Source organism: Neolamprologus brichardi, chromosome 7, assembly GCF_056152115.1.
Source record: "Neolamprologus brichardi isolate AB-2024 chromosome 7, ASM5615211v1, whole genome shotgun sequence".
Taxonomy (NCBI): Eukaryota; Metazoa; Chordata; class Actinopteri; order Cichliformes; family Cichlidae; genus Neolamprologus; species Neolamprologus brichardi.
This window is the reverse complement of record NC_142110.1, coordinates 13,510,858-13,532,114: the sequence shown is the minus strand read 5'-3', so window position 1 is coordinate 13,532,114 and position 21,257 is coordinate 13,510,858. Positions and strand designations below refer to the sequence as shown.

General features: G+C 43.5%; 1 protein-coding gene across 2 annotated transcripts in view; it reads right to left on the bottom strand.

Moving 5' to 3' along the window:
- Nucleotides 1-1,330: 1,330 nt before the first annotated feature.
- The window catches only part of otud7a (OTU deubiquitinase 7A), a 43,243-nt gene continuing 23,316 nt past the window's right edge, over nt 1,331-21,257 (bottom strand). For both annotated transcript variants that reach the window (XM_006789308.3, XM_006789309.3), the window contains exons 4-13: nt 19,743-19,928; nt 19,413-19,631; nt 18,095-18,196; nt 17,440-17,567; nt 16,750-16,862; nt 15,272-15,399; nt 15,030-15,179; nt 7,631-7,745; nt 6,978-7,062; nt 1,331-6,202 (exon numbers count right to left, since the gene is read on the bottom strand). In XM_006789308.3, coding sequence (XP_006789371.1) covers nt 4,637-6,202; nt 6,978-7,062; nt 7,631-7,745; nt 15,030-15,179; nt 15,272-15,399; nt 16,750-16,862; nt 17,440-17,567; nt 18,095-18,196; nt 19,413-19,631; nt 19,743-19,928 — 2,792 coding nt within the window. In that variant the 3' untranslated portion in view covers nt 1,331-4,636. The remainder of the gene's footprint in view (nt 6,203-6,977; nt 7,063-7,630; nt 7,746-15,029; nt 15,180-15,271; nt 15,400-16,749; nt 16,863-17,439; nt 17,568-18,094; nt 18,197-19,412; nt 19,632-19,742; nt 19,929-21,257) is intronic.

Sequence of the window (21,257 nt, the reverse complement as noted above, 5' to 3'; positions counted from 1 at the left end):
ACTTCATCATCGACTCAGTCACGAGACTATACACTCAGAAGTGTGCAGTTCATCCCACACATTAGAGGACTGCTGCCCACCCTCACCACCAACTCCAGCCTGCTGCTACTGTACAGACTGTGCACATTGTAAAAGCCCGGTTTTGCCTCATTATAGGAAAACAAGGGTTTTATATTTAACATTTTTAGTGTCTTTCATAAGTCTGTGAGAAACTGCAGGCACTGATTTGTTTGCACTTCAAGTCACTCTGACAGGCATTTGTTTCTCTGCTGTCTCGCGGTTGCATTATGGTTTAATTTTAAAGACTAAGAGTACAGCTCTAAGGTCATACGTGTTGCTTTGAGGTTTTTCTGACACAAGCGTTGGACAGCAGTGGAAGAAACTGAACTCAAACACTGGCTCTCTGTGTGAAATGAGCTCTTGTTAATTGGTAACAGCTTCTTAATGCACTGGAATGAAATCTTTCTTACTTCACTATTCTCACAAGCACCTCCTGCTCCGTGCATGTAAAGATTAAATTGAGCTGTAATTAACTTCATCCCTACATTGCTGTGATGACAAGTAAATCTCTTTGAATATCCTTTGAGTCATTTTGTGTGTGTGGTGTTTGATGTTGCTAATCTTGATATATGACTTATGGCTCACGTGCAGAAAGCCCTCATTGGATTTAATCACTGAAGGCGGGGGGGGGGGGGGGGGGCACTTCTCAAGAATGCGCTTGGAGATTTTTTCGCTGTTTTGTGCCATCCTCTTCAGTTGCTGGGTGTCAATCCTCTTGCCAGTGCAGGCGTGTCTCCGGGGGGGGATTACAGCTCCGAGCCTCAAATGCTGACCTATTTTAGAGTTCACTCAAGAATCCCAACTCCATAACCCTGATTTCGGTGGGAATTTTCCCCTCGTTGTGTTTGGATTGACTCATTCAAAAAACGCTGACTCATGATTCACGACCTGTTTATGGAAAAAAAGATGCCTTTGTTTAAAAATAGGCGAGACTGCCGAGTTGTATTGTGGAAAATGTCAGAAAAGACCGAGGAGTCTGACCCACATTATCAACCAACAGTAAGGATATTTCAGGACAAATGTTATGAGAATTCTTTTAAAATGTTTTTGCCAGTGTTTATTTGTCATCATAAAGTTCATAAAGTTAAAGGGCACATTCTCATGTCAGGTAAAGACTTTATTGGTGAAGTGGATGTTGACAAATTTGAATTTTAGTGCCGATAAGGCAACTAGCATACTTATTTAATAGGTCAGTGTTCTACATTTATAAACTATGAGTAGCTTATTAAAGATGAACCTGATCAAATTCCTTTGGTTCTCATCTTGAGCTACAATATATTTAATAATAATATTTTACTCTTGTTCTTGTAGAAATCAAGTCTCCCCACTTGCCAAGGTGAAACCTTCAGATACAAATTCTGCGCAGTTACTTTAAAGTATTATCTAAATTATATCTAATATTGAGACATAAAACCCACATATAATATCACTGGTCAGCTCTGACAAAAGTGAACTGAACTGTTCAGTGTAGGATACTTTGTGTCCTATATCTCTCTCTCTCATCAGTTAATCTGTAATTGAGAAACTGTTTAACTCACCTTTATTTGGAAAACTGATATATCGTATCTTCAGTCGGTCAAGTGCAATTCTTATGTGAAAAAAGGCTTTTGAAAGACTAAGTGCATCCTTGCTGCTTCCATAGGAATTCAGAGGGTAAAAGTAGAAGTCATGTGCTGCTAAACAAATGTATTTGATTAACTAAGCATCAGTAAGTGTGAGCACCTCTATAAGCGCTAAAGGTTTGGCAGTTTGTTGGTCGGGAGCATTTAGGTGCGAGTTAACGCAATGGAGAGGAAGAAAGAACAACGATCTCAAAGAAGCATTCGTTTCTGCCCATCGGTCTGGGAAAGGTTATAAGAGCAAACTAGCTGAAGTCCATCATTTTTCACTGAGAAAGAGTATTCACAAGTAGAAAACATTCAAGACAGTTGCATGGCGTCCTGGGAGTGGATGTCCCGAGAAATTCAGAGAGCGCAATGCTCAGAGAAACAACAAAAAAACACCTCTGACTCTACAGGCCTTCATTAGCACGTTAAACAGTATAATCAGAAAAAGACTGAACAAGTATGACTTGTATTGAGTAGTTGCTAAAGAGCTTTAAAAATACCTTCTGGAAAGTTACGCTTTAGAGAGGAGACCAAAGCAGAGATGTTTGGCAAAGACAGCGTATTGGCACGAAAACCTCACATCATCTGTCAAGCACGGTGGAGGATGGGTGATGGTTTGAACTCGTTTTTGCAGTCACAGGACTCGGGCAGTCACTAAGTTGACCACAAACTCCTCTATGTACCAAAGTATTCAAGAGTTTAATGTAAGGCCTTCTGTCTGACAGCCAAAGTGCGGCTAGAACTGGATTGTGCAACAGGATGTTGCATGCCCCAGCATAATACTTGCAAGATCCCAAAGCACAGCAGTAAATCTGCAACAGGATGGCTGAAGAAAAAACTCAACCTGACAAATGCAAACCTCGAAGCAAACCTTGAAATGAAGATTTGGAAAAGAATTCTTCCACAGTGATGTGATAGACTGATAAAATCACACAGAAATTATTGCTGCTAAAAGTGAATCATAGGTTTTCTTAGGATTGTAGCACTAATATGTTCATCTACCAGTTTAGGGATGTTTTGGTAATTCTAAGCAGTGATTATGGCAGGATAAATCTGGAACAGTTTAAATGATAAAAGGGAACCAAACCAAACATCCCCTGCTTTTATGCCTCTAGAAAGAGGACCAAAAGGTAAAAACAAAGCAAGCATTAACTGCATGTAGAGCAGATTCTCATACATGACTCCAAACTTGAACGCAGCAGTGAATAAAAATATTCTTAGGTCTCAAAATGTAATTTATCCGTCCAGATTTCTCCCGATCACTTTTTGGATGCTAAACAAAAATAACACAGACACACAACATTTGTAACAATAAACTATTCTTTTTCTCATATTTACATTCGTACCTAATGTGCAAATCAATAATTTAAAGTAGTGTAAAACTCTTAAAGAAATACAAAATCATATCTTACAGTCCTAAACATGGTGGAGAGTCCATGAACTAGTCGTCACATAGAAACAAAGAGGAGCAACACTGCAGTGTGTACAGGAGAGAGACAGAAGCAAACTGAGAGAGCAGTGGACATCCTTGGCCAGGACACACTAAGTTAAGGACAGCATGGTACATTATCCAAGCATCACCAGAACAAACAGCAACACAAACACTGCGTCTTTACAGTAGTCATGTCAAATGAGCAGAAAGCACTTGGAGGCCTGGGGTTTCTTTTTTTGTTGGGTTTTTTTTTTTTTGGAAAAGCCCCTCTGATTGGTTAAAGCACTGATGATCACAAAGGCTTGTGGTGCTCATAGCAGCAGGTGCTTCTTTTTAACGGCCTCTAGATATGGAAGAAGAACAATCGCACACTGGACCGGTGACACATCTATACTGCATGTCACCACATAGTGCTAGTAGCATGATTGCACATTGTGTTGTGTTGTGTGTGTGTGTGTGTCGGGGGCAACGGACATGTAAAAACACTTCAGACAAACACACATCGACCTGCTCTCACTACCCGCAGTTCTTCTCATCTAACACATTTACCAAGTAGCGCAGTCAACAGCAACTCAGAGAAACACACCATAAGCACTGCATATTTGAGAAGCAAATCATCCTATGCACATTGTTCAGTGTTTGGCACAAAAAAAGAAACATTTTGAAAATCTGAACTGTACTTTTTTTTCTTTTAAGAAGCCAGTTTGGCAGTGCTTGTGGACTTTTAGGAGGTTGACTACGGGCAAAAATGTGAAACAATGTCTTACACAATAGTTTGAGTCCAATTCCGAAACGGCAAACCTTTGCAACTTGGCTAGAACAAAGGTACACTTCACATATGAGAGTTTTACATTTCATCCTAATCCGACATTACAATCTAGAATGCTTACACATTTCAATTCCTGTAGTTCAAATTGGTTTACAAAAGCACACTGACGATCTTTTACAATGTACAAGACACAGTTAACCTACAGTAACTATATTATTGGTGCATAGACAAAATTGAGAGAGGGTGTAGCAAAAGAATCACCAATTTATTGCTTGAAATTCTAATATTATTCCCTCATTAGATTTATATTGATTGCAAAACAACTACAAATTTTTTTTTCCACAGAGATTTTGAAGAACCGAGCAGAGGTATTGCATTCAAACTGATTAAAATAGATAAAATGTTCCTTCCTGACGAGATGCAAATGTTCTGCACTTTGAAAAATAAAGAAATTTCCTTTCCACATACAGAAAGTTACATCACAGAGATGACTTTTACTCTAAAACAAGTAAAAGACTAAATTGAATGAGACAGAAGTCAAACAAAACTACGATATCTGGCCAAAGCTGCTCACTGTTTCAAGTTCTGCTTCCCCCATCATAAAGTAATAACCTTTACTAACAAGGGAAGGGCGACGGGAATACACAAGCATTCTTCAACAAAACAGGATAATGTTTGCCATCATGTTATTCTAAATGCAGAGTGCAGATGGTGTTGTTCCCTCAGGTCTCCTGCAGACTTGTTGACAAGCTGAAGTAGCGGTGATGGCTATACAGGCCTCTGCATTTTGCTCTCCCTCTCCCTGCGTTTCACCTCCTCTCTGTAGCAGTAGGAGCAGTAGTTGTCTGTCTCTGGCCTACCGTAGAAGGAGCAGTTCTCCCTCTTGCAGCGGCGCTGCTGAAAGCAGTACAAAGGGCTTCCAGAGCTCCGCCCTTTGGTTTTATCTTGGTTGAGCCAGGTGTGAGATGAGTTGTCCTCATCGGCAAACTCAAGGCAGTCCTGAATGTCTCCCGCATCGAATCCATTGGTGTAGGTGTGGGACTTGTGTTCGCCAGGCATATTGTAGGACAGCGAATCTATGGTGTTAACAGTGCGGACCCCTGACAGGCGAGCAGGGCTGTAACTCTGGGATGAAAGTGTGCGGTTCTGCTGGGGGTAGGTGGCGCATGTCTTTAGAGTGCCCACCACAGGCTTGTAGGGGTCATCTTGGAAGATGGAGGATTGCATGTTGACATCTTGTAAGTGGATCACGCTGTGCCTCTGGATGGGAGGTGTATGGCTGTAGTGGGCAGACACAGGAACAGGCCCAGGTCTCTTAGCACCAATACTGGGGGAGGAGTAAGGCGCAGGGGTTGGGGCCGGGTGCGAGACATGGTGCAAGGCTGGAGGTGGGGTGAGAGGAGGGGCCGGGACAGAGGCAAGAGGCGCCGCGGGAGTGGGACTGTTCCTGCCCTGCATCTTGAGACCCAGCGGGGGCTGGGAGTTGTTATAGGGGTGTGTGTGGTGAGGCAGGATGGGAGAGCAGCTCTCCGGAGGTGAGCTGTCTGATCTCTCCCTCTGGAAGACACTCTCATGCTCAGGCTTCTTGACAGCTACCTCATTGGTGACAGCGGGCTTCTTTTCGGCCTCCTTCCTTTTCTGGTCCTGCTCCTGGCTGAAGCGCTCCTGGGCGTTTGTCAAGTAGTAGCTGATCATCTCTTCGTGGAACTGGTGTCGATGGCTGGTGAGCAGGAGTCCTGCAAAAATGAACTTACGCTCCCCCTGCATGGCAGCCCGTAGGATGTTGAGGCTGAGCTTGACATCAGTGCTGTATTTCCAGTTTTCCAGGGTCTTGTCCCCTGAGCCTTTACCTGCACTGTCCTGTCTCTCAGTGGGCGAGGAGCTGGAGGGTCTGTCTCTGTCCGTAGGGGAAGGACTAGTGGCCTTCTCAGAAGAAGTGGAGCTTGCAGACTGGCCCGAGTCCTCCTTGCTTCCCTTGGTTGACTTAGACTCCTTTTTCTTTGCCTTTTCCCCTCCGTTCTCCCCACTGCGACCTGAGCCAGAGTTAGATTTGTTCATTTTGCCATGAACAAGGCCACCCAGACCTCCCATGTTCTTCTTCAGCTTGATTCCAAGGGTTTTGCTGAAGCTACCTAGTTTGTTGGCTACAGAGTCGGCCCGGCTCTTGTCTTTGTCTTTTCGCTGCTTATCTTTATCCTTCTCCTTGCTTGGCTTGCCAGTGTTGACGTTAGAGTTGCTGCCGACAGACTCGCGGTCAGAGTCCATGGACTCGGCCAGAGACTGGACATCCTCACCTGCGGAGGCTGTGGGAGACTCTGGCTGAGCAAGGGGAGCCTGCACAAAGACACGCAAACACACACGACTGAACAGTTGTTCAAATTTCACCTGTGGATTAGCACCATGAAGATTTAAGGGGAAAGCTTGCCGCAAAACTTTACCTACATATTTTCAGTGAGTCCATCTGAATTATTGTGGGGTTGACCAGTTTTTGCCTAACAGAACGACACCTAGACTGCACTCGCCTTGTGGTGCTCAAAACATGCAAAAAAATATCAGCGTCGCTTGACCGACCTTGTAGCTCATAGTGAGCACCTTCATGTAGTAACTACCTTTTCTTCTACCAGACTAGACCTGATGTATCTGGGTCATGTTTTCTGATAAGAAACACTGCTGCTGAATTTTTTCACTTCTATTTTACCATGACCATTTGCACCACGAAGCAAGCGCCTTCTACTTCCATTCTATTAAACAGAAGAAAGACTTATCTACGGATGATTTTCCAAAAATTAAGCAAATCGTGGAAGGATAAACAGCACTACAGACCAAATATGCATTTTTAATTTTGAGGTAAACTTTCCTTTTCATGTATTCCCAATGAATTCCAAACAAAAAAGAAGAAAAAATCAAACATGTATAACTGCCTGTTTTCTATTTTTTTTATAGCCAGTAAACACATAAATGTCTAAGATTATTGCTTTCTGAGAGTAAATAAAGCCGACTGATTGGACTCTGGGGCTTCCAGAACATCTGGAATAGAAGAGTCCCTGCATAGCACTAAATTAACCATGACAAACAAGACACACTTGTGTGAAGAAGAAGAAAAGGTTACCCTTGTTTCAGATGGAATTCGGATCCATGTTACATTCATGTAGTTGTGCAGCAGGTTTAGTTTGGCCTCCAGAGACAAGATGAGACTGGAGAGGGAGGGGAAAAAAAACACATGAATTAACAACAAGCAGCGGTTACAACACGTGTGTGACATTTGTGACATATGTTCACCAAAATTTTGTGGCACATGTGGGTGTGCTATAGCATTTGTAGAAAATACTGACAAACTCTTTGAGCCATCTTGCACGAACGTGTTTCATTGTTCAAATGCAGAAGTGGAACCACGGCGCAAACAACGCCCACAACGTATTGAGGGCAATATAAAGTCTTTTCTGCTTTGTTCACACTACAGCTTGTTGGGAGGATAAAATGACACCCTGACTGACAGGAATGTGAAACAGAAACTTCTTGCATAAACTCTTTCTTCAGCTCAGGCTTTCGCTGTTTCAGTGAGGCTCTACCTACGGGAGCCTCACAATTTGCTCTTCCAGTGCTCTCATTCTTTTAAAGCATCTGAATTAAATCCTCCACATAGCATCTTGCAGGTGAACAGGCAGGACCTGACCTGACCTGCAGGTTTTACCCTCTCACGCCTTGTGACGCCGTGCGCCTTGTCGATAAGGATCGCCGAGTGATATACTGTACAGGACTTACTTGGCTAGCTTGGCATTATCATTGTCGTCCCTCCCCCACTCCCAATCCCTGCCGGGGTCCACGGCAAAATGGAGTGCCAGCAGCTTGTGCTCCGAGTCGGTCAGAGGGATAACAGCTGGAAGACATGAGATTATCAGAACATTAGCTTGGTCCAGCTTTACCACTGGAGACAAAATAGCATGCTACGACTTCTCTCAAGGCCATCGCACTGTCAGAGCGAAAGCAAGCGGCACCGTAATGACACACTAGAATAATACCACGTTAATGATCCCAGATGCCTGTCAGTGTGGGGTAAAGTATACTGGAGGTGTATTCACGCCGTCATTTATTTTTCAGGCAGAGAAGTGACCATGACCTGTGACTGTCATTCAACATGACTCATTCAAACACAGAAGGGCCTCAGTCAAACTTGATTGTTTATGATGTAATGCAGACTGGCGTGTTTAGTCTAGTCTAAACAGACTTTTATCTTTTCCACGAAGAAAATGAAAGGAAAGAATTTCTTTATTATAACTAGGGTTGAAACTGGTCTGGAGCCCCAAAGTGTTTTTATCATATAATACAACTGAAAGTTCTAAAAACAGTGACCAAATAGACATTATGGTGAGACTGTTTTATCAATTACTGCTTCCAAAATCATGACTGAACGTGCAATCCCAGCTTACACGCTGAAATACAGATGTGCTTACGTGTCTGCAACACTGAACAAACTCTGGTCAGACTGCTCTTACTAGCTTTGTTCAATGCTCTCCCATTCTTTCACTTACATTTACGTGGCGTAGTGTTAACATTACCAAAATGAATAACAGCCCAAAACGACTAAAATAGGACCAACCACTCTGGAAAAGAATCTCAGAAACCCATATTGTATTCATAATAGAACAAAGAAAACATATCAAATGTTTAAACTGAGAAAATGCACTATTTTAAGAACTTTTTAAATTTGATGGCAGCAACACGTCTCAAAACAGCAGGAACAGGGACAACGCAAGGGTGGAGAGCCAAGTGGTACTAAGAAGAAACAGCTGGAGGAACTTTTTGCACATAATTAGGTTAATTAGCAACAGGTCAGCAGCATGATTTAGTATAAAAAGAGCATCTTAAACAGCCAGAGTTTCTCAGAAGTAAAGATGAGCAGAGCTTCACAATCTGGGGGAAAAAGACGTGTCGACAAATTGTGGAATAATTTTAGAATAATGTTCGTCAATGTGAAATTGTAAAGACTACAAATATCTCATTATCTACACTACACAATATATTAAAAATAATCATCACTGGATGCTTGTGATCTTTGGACTCTCAGTTACCACTGCATTAAAAACAGACATGGAAATCACTATATGGGTTCAGGAACACTTCCAGAAATCTTTGTCTCCACAAATGGAGGTTAAAGACAAACACATGCAAGATCCTCTGGACTAAAGCGAGCCCTCAGGTTTGATTGTATAAGGTTGCATTAGTGTCTATGGAACTGCCAGCTTGCACATTTAAGGCACCATCAGTGCTGAAAGGTATTTACAGCTTTTAGAACATACGCTCCAATCCAGATGACATCAATTTCAGCGAAGGCCTTTAAAAATGCCTACTGCATCTGTTACAGCAGCATGAATCCCAGCGCTGAACTGGCCAGCCAGCAGTCCAGACCATTCACCAACTGCAAACACATCTGACGCATCATGAAACAAAAATATGACAAAGATGACCCAGGAGTATTGAGAATCCTGTATCATACAGCATTCCTCTCCCAGAAGTCCAGCAGCTGGTCCCCTCAGTTGCCAGACCGGATGTTAAACAGTGGTAAACATGGCTGATTTTTGGAAGTGTGTCGCTGCCATCAAATTCAAAATGAGCTAAATTTTGTCTTAAAACAGTACAGTTTCTCAGTTTAAACACTTGGCCTGTTTTCTACGTTCTATTTCTAGTTTTCGAGATTTTCAAATCATTGCATTCTGGTTTTATCTGCACACAATCTAAACAATTTCAGAGCTTGATCGTTCTACATTTGACTGAAGCTGCATAAGCTAAATTTGGTTCAGTAATAGACTGCAATCAGACACAGCAGCAGAGGATAAGAGCCGGAGTGCTGAAACAATTCCATTCATGCTTATCTGATATGATCAACTACTTAGAAGCAGGAAGAGGTTTTCAACAGTAATCACTGGACACAGAACATAAAACAGACACCTACCCGGCCTCCTCTTGTGGGAAATATGCTTACAGTGTGTACACAGTGCAGGCATGTACAGTACTTGTTTTGGTCTGAGTGTGTGGGTGCCTTTTAAAACAACGGTACATAAGGAGGACTAACTAGACCTCGCTGGCCCACATGACAGCTCTCCTCAGGCTACCTAGTGTGGGGGTTGTTGTCCACATGACAGCAGAGAGAGGCAGGCTGTTCGGGCTGGGGACATTCCAGCCTTCACTGTCAGACCCAGATGGAAGACGCAGTCTCCTCCCTGCTTCATCAATTCTTCCACTGCCAATAGGCTGCTCTGCTCTCCAGGCTTCACGGAGACACAGATACCAGCAGCAACTGCCCCTCCTGCGTCCCTGCACGTCAAATCCACACTCTGTGCCCTCTTGCGTGTCTTTTTTTAAGTTCATATGCATAATGAAATGCACGCGATTAATCATGCCAGGTGTCAAAATACTGGTGGGACATGCATCCTCGTAACGCTTGAAGCTCTTGAGACACAATTAGTCCAGCCACACCCACGCCAGCGTTAACCTGATCACTCATATATATCTGGCACCATTAGTCACAAATAAATGCCTGCTGGGTAAATATATTAATAAGAGCACTGATGACAGACATTTGTCCTTAGAGGTCACCGCTGCCTTTGACTGCTTGCAAATCACAACATATTAAACACAAATTTTAAATACATAAATAAATGCATGACCTATGCCTGCAGCCGCACCGTCAGGCGGTAATGAGCACTGGCATGGCAGCGCTGTAAGCTGAGAGGAAAAGTGGTTTTCTTCATAGATGTTTTTTCCTAGAATGTCTTGCCCAGAAAAATTCAGTCATAATCGCAAACACACACACACAGCCAGGCAGAGGACAGTGAACCAGATCCCACTCAGTTCCCACTCGGGTCATACAGCAGGCAGCGGAGGTCTGCGAGGTGCCGTCCGGGCTCCCACGATGCAGCTGTCCGTCTTTCTCGCCATTCCAAAGAGCTGTGTGTGCTGTTGTTCCCATTTGGGCCTGGTCCAGATTTAGAGATTCAACATTGCCAGTTGAGCTCTGGGGGACTAAAGTGTGCTATAATGTATTTACTCTCCCTGTTGGCAGCTTTGTTTTGCTGTCCTTGAATGACCCAATTCCTACTTTACGGATGGATGACATCACAGCGCTGCATGGTATGCAAGCTGTGCACTCAGCAGCATCGCTGATAGCTTGCCTCGCTTTGCTAAGTTTGCAGTTTGATTCGGGGAGATACGAACATACAAAACTTGGGCGTGACGTGTAAGGAAACAGCTGCTGGAAGTTAAAAGTCAAATGAAAATCACTTGATTGGTCATAAACATATTTGTCCTTCTTTTTTGTTAGTCAAACAAAACAGCAGAATAAGATGTCAATGTGGCTTCTCCGACTTCTCTTTTTCCCCTCACTTAGACAAAGTCATCTTTTACAAGGTTTGATTGGCAGCAGCAACACGGAGTCAATGTTTCCCTCTGTTTTGAGATTCAAGAACAATTTGTACCGTCTGGAAAATGCACAAATTTGAAATTCCTGACTCTGGTCACTCTGCACAGCTGCAGATTTAAAGGGCTCAATTCCCCAGGGTAAACAGCAGTCATGCATATAAACAAGTCTGAGCCTTTTCCCCCCAAAAAATCATGGTGGATAATAGAAGTGAATCACATCTGAAGCAACACAGAAAACTAGAATAAATACAATTTTAATGGCCATTCCCATATTGTTATACTTTATACTGTAGGCACAATGTCAAAAACCCATGTTCACATTTTGCTTTCAAGGAGCCAGAGCTTCTTGTGTTTTTTAAAAGTGGTCTTGAGCAATAGTTGTCCAGGCTTTCTGAAGGTCTTTCCATTTTTTGTTAGACACTAGCTGTTTGTTTACTCTTTTTTTAATCAAATCCTTATAACTGACCATTTTCAGAGGAATGTTTTTTTCCTTTGTTACGCCACTTAACGCTGACCTGTGAATCACTCAAGCATAAAAAAAGGCATCAAACAAGGGATGAACCAGTTTTTGTGTCTACACATAACAGACAACTTAGCAAAGAACTTATTTTAAATTGTATTTTTAGGCACTTTGTTGCTAGCAGCCTGTAATTTGTTCCCATTTCTTACCAAACACCAAAGATAACGCAGTATGAGTACCATAAAATAGCAATTTTGCACCAACAAAGTACAAAAGAGCTATTAGTTGAAAACTTGATGTGTTTTGGCATAGTATGCAATGTGTCCTTAAAAAACTCTCAGAAACTGGATGAGTGGAGGACAAAAAGAAGAAGTGACAGGCTTAAAAAAAATCCAGTGAACGGTTTCTGAAAAGTCAAGTCCTTAAGAGACAGGAAACAAATCCAGGCAACAGGTCTTACAATGTGACGAATCTAAAATGTAAAAATCTGCACAGAGGTCAGATGGAGGTTCTGTCATGGTTTGGAGCCAGTGGTGTTGGTGGTGTTACTGCCAGTGCAGTAAAAACATATATGCATAGAGAAGCACACAGTGGAAATGAATGTGTCATGGACTGACCTCACCAGAGCCCCGGCTTCAACATTATTGAAGCAGTGTAGGATCATCTAGACAGAACAGAAGAAAAAGCAGGAAACATCCAAAGACCAGCTTTGAATGAACAATTCCTGAAGACTACTTTTTACGAGAAAGCTTGCCTAAGAGAGTTCAGGCTGTGCTGAAGAATAAAGGTGGTCACACCTTTATAGCTATACTGTATTTCCGTGTATGTTTGCACATATTTCAATACGTCACTGCACCTACGTATTTCCCATTTTCTTCGCAAATATAAAGAAATGAGGGGTGCCTCAAGACTTTTTCACAGTACTGTATACTGTCCTTTTTTAATAGATGTGAATCTGGAGAGAAGCTGTGTAGTTAAATGACACTGTTTTGTAGGTGGTCTTTGCATAAAAGTTGTCTATTTACTTTTCATTCAAGAGAGTGTTAGAAGTGTGATGATGTGATGCCAAAGAAAACCTGGAAGTGTTTTGGTTTTAGGAGCAGAGCTTGAAATAGCTCCAGAGTTTTCCAGAGGGTCAGTTCCTCTCATAGATTTTTTAGCCACAGAAGCACAAACAAAATGATGAAAGACAGCAAATGGCATCTACTGAGGAGCTAGTCATCATTACACAGCTGATAACCATAGAAATGTGCACAGGTCTCTAGGTTCACCTGACTTTCTCACCCAAGCAAACCACTTGACTCCTGAGGGGGGAAAAAAAAGGGAAAAAAAACCCTTAACAAAACTGCAATAACCTCTGGCTTCAGTCACTCCTCACGTGTTGTTTTTTCATCCGCCATCAGTGCAACCCCAGAAGTCATGCAGGCATGCTATAAAAGGAGCAGAAGCATGATCTGTCAGGGTGATTTAGAGTCAGGTTACTAGGAAGGACTCCACTATAATCTTCCACACAGAGGGCGGAATAAAGAGCCACTATTCTAACCCAGTCCCTGACACCTGAACACACACAAGGCCAAGAGACCCTCGGATGCTCTTCGCTGTGGAAGGGGGAAATTGAGAGTAAGCATCCACCTGAGACGTCCACACAGTGGCCTTACTGTCAGAAGAGCGGGTTGGTTTGCTGGGGCCCCAAGCATCCCGGGACCCTGCCCATATGTGGTGATGTGATGAGGTCTTCGGGGCTGGCTGGGTCTGGCTCTGCCCTAGTTGGCAGTGGAAGATTAGGTCTGTCAGTCAGACTGACCGCCTGTCTCTGTCTGGCAGCCGTACAGAGATATGAACCAGCACGGCCGCACAGTACTGCATTGAGAAATTTACAAATTCTATTAAAATGCAGACGCGCGTTATAAAAATGTGTGCATAAAAGGGAAATATGCATAACACATTTGCAGATGCTGACACTCATAATGAAAGCAGTCCAGAATTGTATAAGAGCCATGCAGTACGAGTTATCACATGGCATACTGGAGAAAGACTGCAGATGAAACACTTTCTGATCCTATCGCAGTACACTCTGTACCAGAAGGAAAAAGTACAGCCACGCAGTGGTGTTGTGATCAGGCTGCTGTGTGTTTTTTGGGTATATGCACCATCTGGTGGACAAGAAGAGAATCCATCAGCCCGCTAAATCCCCAAACACTAGTGTAAGTATTCAGTAGTTCTCGACTGTGGGGTGGACTGGCTTTGATGTGCTGCTGGGGCATTAAAGGGAATGACTGCAGGGCAAGAATGGCAGGTTAGTAATCATGTCTGTCTGCTAGCCTGCAGTGGTCATAGACGGACTTAATAACTAGGTTGGTGTTTGATGACCCAGATTAGGACCTTGAATATTCAAAAAAGCACGAGAGAGAGAGAGAGAGAGAGAGAGAGAGAGAGAGAGAGAGAGAGAGAGAGAGAGAGAGAGAGAGAGAGAGAGAAGAGGAAAGAGGAAGAATGAAACTGCTTGTTCGCTTGCGAGTGAGAAAAAGAGACAGAGACGGAGTCAGCCAGCTGCCCCCGCAAATGACACGTGAGTTCCACCCACTGAGTCAGATACAGAAGAGTGCCGTGACTACTAAGACTGGTTGTCAGGGAGATCCACTCTGTTTATCAATTAAAGACGTCCGTGTGAGAAATGCTCTGACCTCAAGAGCGAGTAACGCACCCAGAGTGGGAACGCTGGCATCTGAGTGAACAAAACAAGCCTTGCTCAACACAAGGGACAATCCACACTTCCTTACCACAACATAACACAATCAATATGCTCTGCACAGCACCGTGTCACAAATTCCTGTGAAAGAGGCGCACATATAAACACACACCCCTACTCTGACAAATTAAACTCACAACAGTGACTGCAGGTGAGCTTTGAATTATTCGGTCAGCTCCTAATAAGAAGAAGAAGCGTGCTGTCCACTTTCCTGCATGTTGGCCACTTTCTGGTTCCTGCTGCCAACTGGCCTGTTTAAATAATGGATCACGAGTAATTAGACTGCTGTCTCATACATTATTCACCTCTAGCAGGACAGGCAGACCACTCGCCTTCCCTCTCGCAGTCCTCCACCCACCAAGTTAAAAGCAATGGCTGTCAAACTACTGCAGATGTTGTCAGCAAAAACCTTGAATTTTCATGAACAGGAGGTCAAGAAAAGGTTTTGCATTAAAGATTCCCACCTGAGGATGCCGTCGGCTCTTTCTGTCAGGGTATAGAAGCGGTTTTTGGTTTTTTGCTGGACATCTTCTTACCTTGCTCGCGCTGCTGGTCTCTCTGCTCCATGGACACCAGTGCGGAGAAGTGCGCCTGATCGTAGGCCAGGACCAGTGGGGAGCAGTGACAGCGGCTCGGGGGCACCTCGAGGGGCAGATAGAGCCCTCCAAACGGGATGGGAGCAAACGCTGGAATTCAGATAGAGAACCATATTTAGTTTCACTCTATCGCTTGAACTGCTGTACCACAGAGGAGCGAGTCGACATGCGTTCAAGTCTACCTTCTCCTCCCGAGTCTCTGAGCATTGTATCAGCCACCACTACAATTGGCCTGCGTAGCACGTGGGCCAGCACAAACACATGGAACTCCTCCAGACTCTCATAGACCGGATCCTCTGAGTTATCCACCCTGAAGGGAAAAAACCCCAAAAACATTACATTACACACTGCAACACTGTAGCAATTTCCTGCTTCTGTATTGAGGCCAGCCAAAATAGCAAATGTCCATGCCAATCATATGCCTAATCTGATCCGCTTGAATCCATTTCCCATTTGGCTCGCTTTAACAGACAGGACAACGATGCCCATCCTGTCATACATGTGTTTCAGTAAAAGAGAGCAGGAGAGGAAAACGATAAAAGGGAAGGGAGAGCCATAGCTCTCAGGCATGCAGCCACCAGGGAACCAGAGGATGTACAACAATTAAGTTGTCAGCCGCACAAACAGCCACGCTGCCAAATTCACTCTAATAAAGAGCCTCTTAATATGCGATCCCACTCATCCTATTTAGGGCCTCATCTCACACTAGGACCATCAAACATCTCTAACCTGATTACCGTATCACAGTCAACCTCAATGAGAGCTTAAAAACACCAGATTAAATGAGGAAATGATTTCCTTTAACAGAAATTTTTCAGCACTGGACGGCATTGCACCAACATGAGAAATAACACAGAAAAACTGTGCTGTTTTCAGATGTTGCACTCACAAAGAAACAGTTTGCAAGGAGGGTTTTTTTTGTTGTTGTTGGGTTTTTTTTACATTTCACTTACAACTGAAACAAAAGTTAGTGATGACGAGCACAGATAACCGCAGCCTCCTTAAATGGCACTGTATGTATTTCAGCAGACACCGTGATGAGCCTGTCTGTCCGTCAGAGCGGTTTTCACTTCACTATAGCGAGCACCTACATGAGAAGGTATGTATGTTTATTTCAGTGAATATGGAAACAGAGACAAAACCACAAGTTTCTCTGCGTAGGAGGAGGAAACCAGAGTACGTTTCAAATCTGCCTCTGTAGCCTGAGATAAACCCTGCGTTACGCTTATTTATGCAGCTTTCTGCAGCTAAAAGTAACCCACAGCTCAGGGGAGGTTCACAGCTCAGATGATTAATACTGACGACAGCCAGTAGATGGCGCAGTTTCACGCGTTAGCTTCAGCAATGTTATTAAAGGGAGGAAGGTTCTGAAGAGAAACTGTCCAAGTGGAAACAATGAGTTTCCCTGACAAATTGATTTTACTGAGAAGGTCACTTTTGTTTTAGCTGTGGGCTTTGTGCAGCGCTTCACCACACAGGGTTAGGAAACAAAGGAGGAGGGTTGTAATGTAGGATTAAAACGGCACTGCTCGCTACTGCCTTTCCGTTTCGTTCCGTTCATTTTATGCAGTGATTCAGGAGCAACTTTTGCTGAATTTTGGTCAGTGGTAATGTGTCTGGGAAATTGAATGTGCTTGTGGGCTCGATTGTAAGCCCGTACCCTCCACTGGTGTTCCCGTTTTTGCTGAGGTGAGTTCGAGGCTCGCTGGAGGCCAACTTTAGCAGTTCGTTCCACTCTTTCTCCCACTCCTCTTCGGTGTACACCAGCCCCGACTGCAGAAAAAAAAAAGCAAAGAAAAGGAAATTCTGATTAATATGCACATTGTTCACCCAGACAGTCCATTTTTTGCCATTGCTGCTTGCATTTGTGGACATTTTGTCATATTTCCACTGTTAATGAGTGTTTGGTAAAAGAGAAAGTCAGGAGATACGGGTAATTAGAGACAGGTGGCTGACATGAAACAATGCTCCGTGCCCAGACGCAAACCAGGACGCTGCGTTACATGAGATGCATCTTAGATCACTGGGCCACCAGGACGCCTTGGGCGTTTTTAAAACATGAGCATCTGGACTACTTCTTAGGGCTGAGCTATCTTTGGTGACACCGTTTTTCTTTTAAAACTCTTTAATACATGAATATCAAGAAAATGGAGGAAATGTAGAGGATTTGACAGTATTAGCGGCACTGCTACTAATGCACGCTTGCGATCGTGGAAAGATCATTTTTTATCAAAGCAAAAAAATCGAAAAGTGCAAAATCAGAGACTATAAACTGTGGCTCATCTAATGCTTGCTTGCTCATATGGATTTAATAATATGTCATTAATGAAAGAGGATGCGCTCTCCCTACCTCCTTGTTCTGTTGCGTCTGCTGCCACCTCCATCTCCTCTTCAGAGCGTCTCTCTCCGCTCCGCTCTTCATCATGGTGTACAGAGACTTCCTCAGCATCAGGTCTCTGTCATGGAAGCCCCACATCCCTGATAAATGCACACACATGACATGTTGTTGAATGGTAGGACGGAGGAGATGAAACAATATGGCCATTACATACAAAACAAGATTATGTTGATAAATCATTCAGAGGTGACCATGGCTTTTTATTAAAAATGTCCTTCATCACTCCTCAAACAGCCTCAGTTGTCTGACAGACACAGTAGATTGCATTAACTCCAGTGCGCCTAACCCTGTGCTGCTAGCAGTCCTCACACTGAGGAGTCAACCACCTCTTTCAGCAGATACCTGAATATGGCGTTGTCTCTTAAGCCCTACGGCTGAAAGTCTCCTGCAGTGTATAGGTCACTTTCCTCCTTCCCTTCCTTGCTTCCTTGGCTTTCTCCAGTTCCATCTTTCGCAGACTATTTCTTATATTCAGCAGCTGCTCTGCAGCACTGACATGGTTTTTAGATAGACATGACACCAGCTCGCACAGCTGATGCTTAGAGAAGCGCTCCATTATTACCGGGTTTTTGATTCAAGCGTAAATTATGAATAGTGAATAACTCACCCAACGAGGCAGCATGCAGGAGGCAGTTCCCATCCCCTGTGGTGGCCAGAGGGAGCAGCTTCTTGCAGCTGGTGCACATTGTAGACCACCAGTTCAGACGACCTGCGCACAACAGCGAGAGCAACATGAGGATGTCAGAAAATACACTTATTAATTACATCACAGAGGCAAGAAAACACACAGTTTTTCCAACAAGCACAATTTGTTTCAAAACCAGCACGTCTCCCTAAAACAAGTTCCTCCTCAGCCCAACTTTTACAGTATCTACAGCTTTCCACTTCATCATAGCCGTGCTTGCATCCCTGAGGGAGAGACGACTGTTTCACAGCCCTGAGCACCACACAATGCTTTACTGCAGCTAGCCGCACTGCTCTGAGCCGGGGTGATCTGACTGCATCATTTATTTAACAACGTTAAACACAGAAGAGCGTCTGAATGATTTACCCCTCAGTGTGGATGGGCTCAGAATGCAGATGTTTTCTCGATTTGCAGCTCCTGATTTTATTTCTCACAATAAATATTCGTTAATTGTCTAGAAAGTTGGACTAGCTAGACTTATCAGCGCTTTTTATGACGTTACATCAAAGAGTAATACATGTGCCCTGCACATGGAATATTACGGCTGAGAATCAACCACCCATGAAGAAAGGCTAATTCACAACTGGTTGTACTTTACTGTACCTTTTCCTAATTGCAGAGATATGCACTTTATAGTAGTGGCTAAGCTTTGGTACCCACAGTCTGCGATTTCTAAAGTTTAGAGTAAATTTGCAGCAGTAAATCCTTCACTTTTTCACAAGAGGTCAGATAAATCTTGTGTTTATCTAAATATTTAACTATAAAGAGACTGATTCTGTCCTATTTATGTGTTAACGGTTAATTGACCCAATATTTCTCTGGCTGAGTGTTCGCAGACCTTGAACAGAATCAAATTTAGGAGGTTTTACAGTCTCTGCAGTCCTGGTGTGGAAAAGTCTGCAGGAAGATTGGAAACTTCTCTAACTAGTTTCTCTCCGTAGTTCAAAGCGTCGACTGGGATATGAATCCTTTGGGGTCCCGGATGCTTTGAATTAGCTGTTGTCATCTCCCTTCCAGATGATGCTGCTACTCTGATTTGCTCAGTCTCTCTGTCTTAATTTCAGTCTAGCCCTCTACCTCTGTCTGCTTCACTGACTTTCAGAGCATTTTCTCACTGCTACTGCTTTGTTAGACGAACATTTTATTCTCACTAAACTGAGAATATGGGGAAAAGCACGTATCCCATATCAGTAGGAGCAGAAGGACTTTAAGTGAATGTATAACATCCTACAGTACTCACCAGCCTGCTCCAAAGCCATCATGGTTGACTGCTCTATCAGATCTCTTTCTATGAAGCTCCTAAAGTCTTCGCTGTAGACGCTGAGGTCCGGTAGCTGGAATGTGTAAATGGGCATCTCAAGAGGGAACTGCTCGCTGGTACACTCACTAGCCACCTGCAACCGTGCCAGGGAGACGATAGCAGAGCTGGCATGGGAGATTCCACGCGAGAGACGCTTCTCTGAAAATGACAGACAAATGAAAAGTGAAGGGACAAGCGGAAAGCAAACTGAAAGATGAAAGAAAAAGATTTCTTTGGATCTTGGCGATGGTCACAAGGTGGCCTGGCTACCTTGTGCATTGTCCTCCTGCTTCTGTGCACACGGTCTGTCGATCTTGCTGACATGGGTGGGCGTGTCACGCGTCTCTGGCTGTTTGTAATAGCGGCCCTCGTTAAAGACCTGCGGCAGGTTGGCAGTGTGGACCTGTCTGAGCTCCTCGTAGTCATTTAGAGCAGCACTGAGGTCCCAGTTTTTACCTGGAGGACACACACACACACACATTTTTTATTTTTTAAAAAAGGCTTTTCTCAAAGAAAAAAAAAGAGCCAACATTCACAACAAGACACTCTTAACTACAGCTTACAGTAAACAGGGTTATCTCATGGTAAAAACGCTACCTATGCTACCTATTGTGGGAAGTAAAGGGAAACCCTGGGACAGAATGCAAAAAGCTGCTGAGTATGCTGCAGATAAGCCACATAAATCATTTAGCACAGATAAATTCCAACAAATTCCCATATCTTGAAATTTTTAAAGAATGAGCTTCAGTTATAACGATACAACATCCATATGGAGCAAAGTCACACAGTGCTTTTGCCCGAGGAAAACACGCTGCTTCACGTAAAATACAGACTTGGATATTGAGGTTATAAAGACAGTGAAGGGAAGCAGATCCATTAACATTATGACAGCAATATCCTGATGTGCAAGGAGGGACCCACAAAGAGACCCACACGCATACTGGCAACACATGCAGAGACACAGTTGTCTCCTCTGGGTGCTGTCTCTCTAACAGAAATCCCCTCAAGGCTTTAAAGACACGAGTCAAGTCTCAGTCTTATTATACCACAGTGTGATATTTTTTAACAATGCCATAGGAACTCTCTGCAAACCAGTCATTTCAAAACCCACGGGTGTGTCTTCGTGTAATCGGAGCATGTTCGTGAGTCAGAGTCCATTAATGGAATCCCTTTGTAAAAAACGACCTGCAGGAAGTTGTCCTCTCTTGCTGACTTCCAGACACGATGATTGCGAAGCGTCTGGATATGAGAACCGACACCACTAATCGCTGTCTCTCACATCAATCAATGCAAAGCTTATTTCGCTCTATAGATCTCGGTATCTTGAGCTACACAAATACAGGAATACAACTTTTGGTCCAGCTGCACAGCCACTCAGTCTTTAAAAGCTTCCACATTAGCCTGCTATTAACTTTGGTTTGGAAAGCACTGTTTCAACGCTTTCAATTATAATGCCTGTCGTCTGCAAAAAAAACAAAACAAAAACCCAAATAAATTCATGCAGTATGAACGTACATCCCAATCTGAATACAATAAAGGCCCCAAACCAATTCAACAGTGTAGATTCAGTACTTAAACAGGCCTCTAGGGGGAAGCACCACATGTGCTCTGTCATGTTTCTCTGTCTCTTCACACCAACTTGATTCAGACCGCAGGGTCACAGAGCAGCTGTTTGATTCAAGCCTCTAAAGCTAAGACAACATCAGACCAAAGCACAATACTGAAACAGCTCATCCAGGCTCTTGTCTGCCTTGTCTGAGTGCACTGTCTTGTTTGGTGTCTGTG